The sequence below is a fragment of the Sorghum bicolor genome, chromosome 5, assembly GCF_000003195.3.
Source record: "Sorghum bicolor cultivar BTx623 chromosome 5, Sorghum_bicolor_NCBIv3, whole genome shotgun sequence".
NCBI classification, from domain to species: domain Eukaryota; kingdom Viridiplantae; phylum Streptophyta; class Magnoliopsida; order Poales; family Poaceae; genus Sorghum; species Sorghum bicolor.
The window spans coordinates 36892012-36898408 of NC_012874.2; the positions used below are offsets into that span (position 1 = coordinate 36892012).

Genomic DNA, 6397 nt, shown 5'->3' on the forward strand with positions numbered 1-6397 from the left:
TAGCACTCACACAAATCAAGCCCAACAGCATTAGCCCATCCATTCTCTCAAGTCTCAACTCAAAAATACATGATGTCTTATCTTGGCCCCTACCCCTTGCATGTGGCCCCCAGGGGACTGCGAGCGTCACTGCCTCACCAGGAGCACATGCAGCCAGGGGCTAGCCTCACCACTGGGAGTGTGTGTGTCCAGTGAGTGAGTACTGCCACCTGGATCTCCAGAATGTAAATATCCATAGATCAGTTAATTGCCTTTATTCATCATTCTTGAGTTCCTGATACCAGAAATTCTAATTCTAAGAACACAAAAATGTCCATATTCATGTTAGACATGTCAGCATTTTGGAAAAGGAACTCACAACAACAACAACAAAGCCTTTTAGTCCCAAGCAAGTTGGGGTAGGCTAGAGTTGAAACCCAACATGAGCCTCTAGTCACAGTTCAGGTACGTCGATAGCTGCTTTCCAACCACTCCTATCTAAACAAAGATCTCTAGGTATATTCCAACCCTTTAAATCTCTTTTTATTGCCTCCCTCCATGTCAGCTTCGGTCTTCCTCTACCTCTCCTCACATTGGTATCTCTACTTAGGACTCCACAATACACTGAAGGTCTCCTTTGGACATGACCAAACCAAGTCAACCTATGTTGAACAAGCTTTTCTTCGACTGGTGCTACCCCTACACGGTCGCGTATATCATCGTTCCAAACTCGATCCATCCTTGTGGAAAAGGAACTCAAAAGGATCAAAACACCATGTAGCTGTCCTCCAAGAACAAACAAAATATGACCTTTCCACTAAAGAAACAGCAGCAACCCATGCCCTTAATGGAAACCTCAGCAAACATTTACCATCCAACTTGAAGACCATTTCCAAATAAAATTGTGGGCCTCCTCTCAAATGCCAAATCTTACACAAGCTTTACAGCACAACCAGGAAAGTATTGCCTGGGTAAACAGGAAGTGCAACCATTTGTCCTTCCCTATGATACATGAAAAGTGTGAAGTTTCCCAGTTCACTAAGAGACTTCCCCTATCCTACATGAAAAGTGTGAACTTCCCCAATTGAGGATGCTCCTTCACTGAAAACCACCACTGATCAGTAGTCACCACACATTATAAACCTAGCAAAGATCAGGTACTTTGAAAGAGTAAAATAGGCATCACTCCACACCTACAGCAAATGCACCGGCACTTCATTTTAGTAATGTCAATATTGCAGAAAAGAACTCCAAAGGCTCAAAACAACAAAGCCCCATGTGCCTGTCCTCTAAGAACAAACAAAGAAACAGCAGCAACCCCATGCCTTTACTAGAAACCTCAGAAAATGAGCAAAACAATTAACATCCAACTTAAAGACCACTTCCAAATAAAATTGTGGACCTCTCTCCAATGCCAAATCTTACACAAGCTGTACAGCACAACAAGACAGCATTGCCTGGAAGTGCAACTGATTGTCCTTCCTATCTTATCTTACATGAAAAGTGTGAAGTTTCCCAATTCACTAAGAGACATTCATCATACATGAAGGGTGCGAACTCCCCCAATTGATTATGCTCCTTCTTCACTAAAAACACCTCAAATCAGTATACAGATAAACTCCGCACCTACAGACTGCATTGCTACAGGCTACAGCGCGTCAATCAAATCAATCCGCCAGCCATGAGACTGCTGAAAGACAGTCTTTTGACAGCCTATCGCCCAATCACACACACGACCAATTTCTTGAATCGGCTAAACGCCAAAACGAATAGGTGCTTAGTGAATCGCGTACTCGGACAGGCACCGACGGAGAGGGTTATAACGCCACCGCCACACAATATAATAATTAACCGAAGCCCTCCAACGCAGCACGCGCGACGGCGCGACCGACACCCAGGCGACCTCGGCATTGCCCGGTTCTGCGCGCCCGCGCGCGCGCAAGCGATCCAAGACTCCCTACCACTACTCGCCGTGAAACACGGCTTCCCCCCGACCCGCCCAAACACGTACGGCCACCACGGGGCTCGCCCAATCCGACCGAGGCCAGCCGCGCTCCAGCACAAACGCTTCGCCGAGAGCAAACACCAGAGCCCGAGGAGGAGGGGGAGCAGGAGCAGGAGCAGGGGTTGCTCACCTTGGTCCACCCCGTGGGCCCCGATCGTCGCAGCTGCGGCGGCCGAGGAGGAGCCCTCCCCCGCACCGCCGCCCCCACCGCCGGACGGCGCAGCCATCACCGCCGCGCCGGCATCAGATCGCCCCCGCCCCGCCCCACCGGCGATCAGTCGGTGGGTGCTGCCGCTGCTGCTCCCAGCGCCGCGCAGCCCGTGGAGGGAGGTGGTCACGCGCGCGCAAGAGAGAGAGGGCGAGAAGTGGGAGGAGAGAGAGAGAGAGAGGTGGAAGGGGAATGAGAGGAACCAGGCGTCCCCGTTCGGACAGCCAGTCGTTTTGTTCCTCCTCCCCTTGCGGCCCGCTTCTTTTCACCGCGCGGCCGCGCGCTCCCATTGCGCCAACTACCGAACCACCCACCCAGTCAACTAGGACCGCCCCTAGGTGCACCCAGCGGGTGTACACAGACCCAGGTGACCGACGGCACAAAGGGTGACACGTCATCATGAGTATGGAATGTGGGGTGGGATCAGGTGAATGGGCGGTCGAGATCAAGCGATGATGTATGGTAGGCGCCTACGGTGGGCGACACACAACATTGGGTGATATAGGTATGGTTTGTCATTATTGCTGCACCCATCACATTTTGCAGGCTAGTTTCACTTATGAAGACACGCTAGTGGAAACGTGACATATGCTTGCAAGGCGCTCTTTGTGTACTGTGGATGCTACCGGAACAAAGATAAGATGCCTTGGCAAACGCTGCCAATGAAAAAATAAAATATGTTAGCTTTGGGCTATAGATTTCTATCACATGCAGAGTAGCAACGTTATCGGTGTATAAAACGGTGGGCGCAAACCCAGGGCTAATTTTGAGTTTCTTTTGAAAAGAAAAGAATTATTATTTTATTATGGAACATTACTAAGAAAGAAAAGTTTATGTGTTCTTAATAATGTGTGCTTTAGCTATCTCATACCTTACTCTAGCGCATGGTAATGGTTGTTTCAATTATCACATTCCAAACACAGATCGTGTTTTTCCTTTCTTACTACATACGCATACATGTACATGAAAAGTAGGATACATCTTCCATTTGCACAAAAAAAATACATAGCAGTTAGTGCGAATTGAAGGAGGGATCTCGGGATCACTAAGAAAGTGGTACATAAAATATGTATCTAGAAGGGCCAAATCACAAAAGGAAAATATAATTATGCCAATTGTGAGGTATTATGAGAAAACGCCCAATGTACACAAAAGGTGGTCTACACGAAACATTATCAATGTTAAGCAGTTAGTGCGAATTCAAGGAGAGATCTCGGGATCACTAAGAAGTTGTACATAAAATATGTATCTAGAAGGGCCAAATGGTAAAAGGAAAATATAATTATGCCAATTGTAAGGTATTATGAGAAAACTTCCAATGTACACAAAAGGTGTTTTACATGAAACTTTATTAACGTTAAGCAGTTAGTGCGAATTCAAGGAGGGATTTTGGGAACACTAAGAAGTGGTACATAAATTATGTATTTAGAAGGGCCAAATCGCAAAAGAAATTATTCCAATTCTGAGGTATTAGGAGAAAACTCCCAATGTACACAAAATGGATGGTCTACACGAAACGTTATCAATGTTAAGCAGTTAGTGCGAATTTAAGGAGGGATCTCGGGATCCTAAAAATGATACATAAAATATGTTTTTAAAAGAGCCAAATCTCATAAGAAAAATTTTATGACCATTGTGTAGTATTATGAGAAATCTGCTAGTGTATACTACTCCCTTCATCTCAAAATATAAACCATGATTTGACTTAGTGCGGTATGCTATCATATTTCAACCGCTAATTTTTCTTATAATATATAGTTTATGACAACAAAATTTTAATCATTGTACCTATTTCTAAATGCAAATCTGATATGGCAAGCTACTTTTGAAGAATAAACTCGAGTAATTATTGATTAAAGATAACAAGGTTTGAATTTTAAAATACGTGCATGACATATTATGGGACACAGGGAGTACTAAGTTGCTTTAACCAAGGTAATTATTATTGTCATCGCTTGTTAAAAGGGCTAAGGGAAAGTTGCATCGGAGTGTTACATCTTTGCAGTTTTTAGGGGCACTCCCAATGCTAGAAACCATGTAGTTTCTATACCTATTAATTTTTATAGACACTATAGAAACTATAGTTCCAATGGATAGTTCCTATAGAATATTTTTTTTTATCCAATCACATTCATTCTCTCTCCATTCTCAGCCAATCATATCACTTCATGTCTAGGATTTCGTGTAGACATGGTTTCTAACTTAGATCTAGTTTCTATGATTTTTGTTCTCTCTCTTCAATAACTACCTTGCCACATCAGCAAAATGCTTAGGTGACACTACAATTAATGTCTATAGAAACCATGATGGTTTCTGTGTTGGGAGTGCCATAAGATAGTAGTGAGACATAGTCCTTGGTCCATTAGCACATACAAAGATAATTGAAAAATGAAAATTTTCAATAAAATTTAAGAAATAACAAAGCAAATTATCTTCTAAACACTACTACATTAACCTATATAGCATGGCAAAATCCTTGTCATCACTGCCAAAATGGTAGAGTTCTCCTAGTGTTTTTTAATTAGTAGTAAAATACTACTAGTAGTCATAGCACTAGGAAATTCTCACTAGTAGGCATTTAGTAGGGAAAGTTTATACTAAAATTTAAATGCTAAAACACTTATGAAAAAGGTTTTAATATGGCTAGAGGAGGGGTGAATAGCCTATTTAAAAATTCTACAAAGCACTAGAGCAAATGATTAGTATAACAAAATACATAATGCAAAATTGCTCTAGCTCTACAAGGGTTGCAAGCTACCTATCCAATAATTCTAGTTACTAAGATCACTTGACACACAAAAGCTAGGTCACTATAAGCTAGACTAGTGAACTAAGCTACAAAAGGCAAAGCTAGCAACTAAAGCTAATTACACTACTTAGCGGGAATATAAATAGAGAGGATGTAACCTTTATACCGCTGTGTAGAGGCAAGTGAATCAATCAATATGATGAAGACCAATCACTGGGAGAAATCTAATCAAACACAAAAGATGGAACAAAGATTTTTCTCTTGAGGTTCACGTGCTTACCGACACGCTAGTCCCCATTATGTCGACCAACACTTGGTGGTTCAGTGGCTAAGAGATATTGCACACACCTCGTTCTCACGTAGAACACCATAAGAACCTATCCACAAGTGAGGTAGCTCAAGGACACAAGCAATCCACTAGAGTTGCCTTTTGCACTCCATTGGGAAGGGCACAAGAGCCCCTCATAATCACCGAGAGATGGCCACGAACAATCACCAACTCGTGCCAATCCTCCTCCGCTGCTCTAAGTCGTCTAGGTGGTGGCAACCACCAAGAGTGTAGGGGTATAAACCTGTCGACGAAAGTTGGTCGACAGTCTACCTTGGGGTATACCCATGGTAGTAGTTTATCGGCAGACAGGTGCGCAAGCTATGAACTTGATGGTGATGCAAGATACAGACAAGGATTTTATCCAGGTTCGGCCACCGTGTGGGCGTAATACCTACGTCCTGTGTCTGATTGCATTGCTGTGGATTGTGTTGAGTTGAGATGAGTTGATCTAGGGGGGTCCCTTGCCTCTCTTTATATAGTCTAGAGGGTAGGGTTACAGATCCGGAAACTAATCCTGGTCGGTTACAATTGCCATAGATAACACGATATCAATTTCTATTCTAACCGACTAGAATCTGGCTTGATCTCCACGTCTTGTTTCCTTGCGTGAAACTCCGAGCAGTTGGATCAAGCCTTGAACTGTCTCGTGATGGACCAAGTCTCCTGGCCCAAGTCTAGCCGTAAGGGTATAGGAGTTTATACCCCCACAGCTAGTCCCCGAGCACTATGTATTGTGATGTAACACGCCGTCTTGAGCTTCTTCGACCAGCAAGGCTTGACATCTTCGATCAGCATGAAAGTTGCCCAATCAGTTGCAACTGTATTTTGACCAACTCAAAAGACAGTTGATCAACATTAACATCGAAGAAGCAGGTTGTTCGAAGAATGCATGGTGCTCTTAATCAAAAAAAAAATTTCTTTCTTGGTGAAGTGTGCCCACTTTACTTTTCTACATAGTAAAGTCTGCCAAAATCAAACAAGTTCACCGCAAGGTGAAGTGTGCCCACTTAGTCCTCGAGCCTGGTAGTAGGTGACTGTTGACACTTCTTAACGCAACCACCGGATATCGGCGACGGCGCCAGAAGTGCCCTGGTAGGGTAACTCTATTTACTATTGGATAATTCC

At 43.7% G+C, this 6397-nt stretch overlaps 1 protein-coding gene across 1 annotated transcript in view; it reads right to left on the bottom strand.

Moving 5' to 3' along the window:
* The window catches only part of LOC8064417 (zinc finger CCCH domain-containing protein 63), a 28703-nt gene extending 26250 nt beyond the window's left edge, over positions 1 to 2453 (bottom strand). Inside the window, exon 1 of the mRNA XM_002450668.2 lies at positions 2115 to 2453. Coding sequence (XP_002450713.1) covers positions 2115 to 2211 — 97 coding nt within the window. The 5' untranslated portion in view covers positions 2212 to 2453. The remainder of the gene's footprint in view (positions 1 to 2114) is intronic.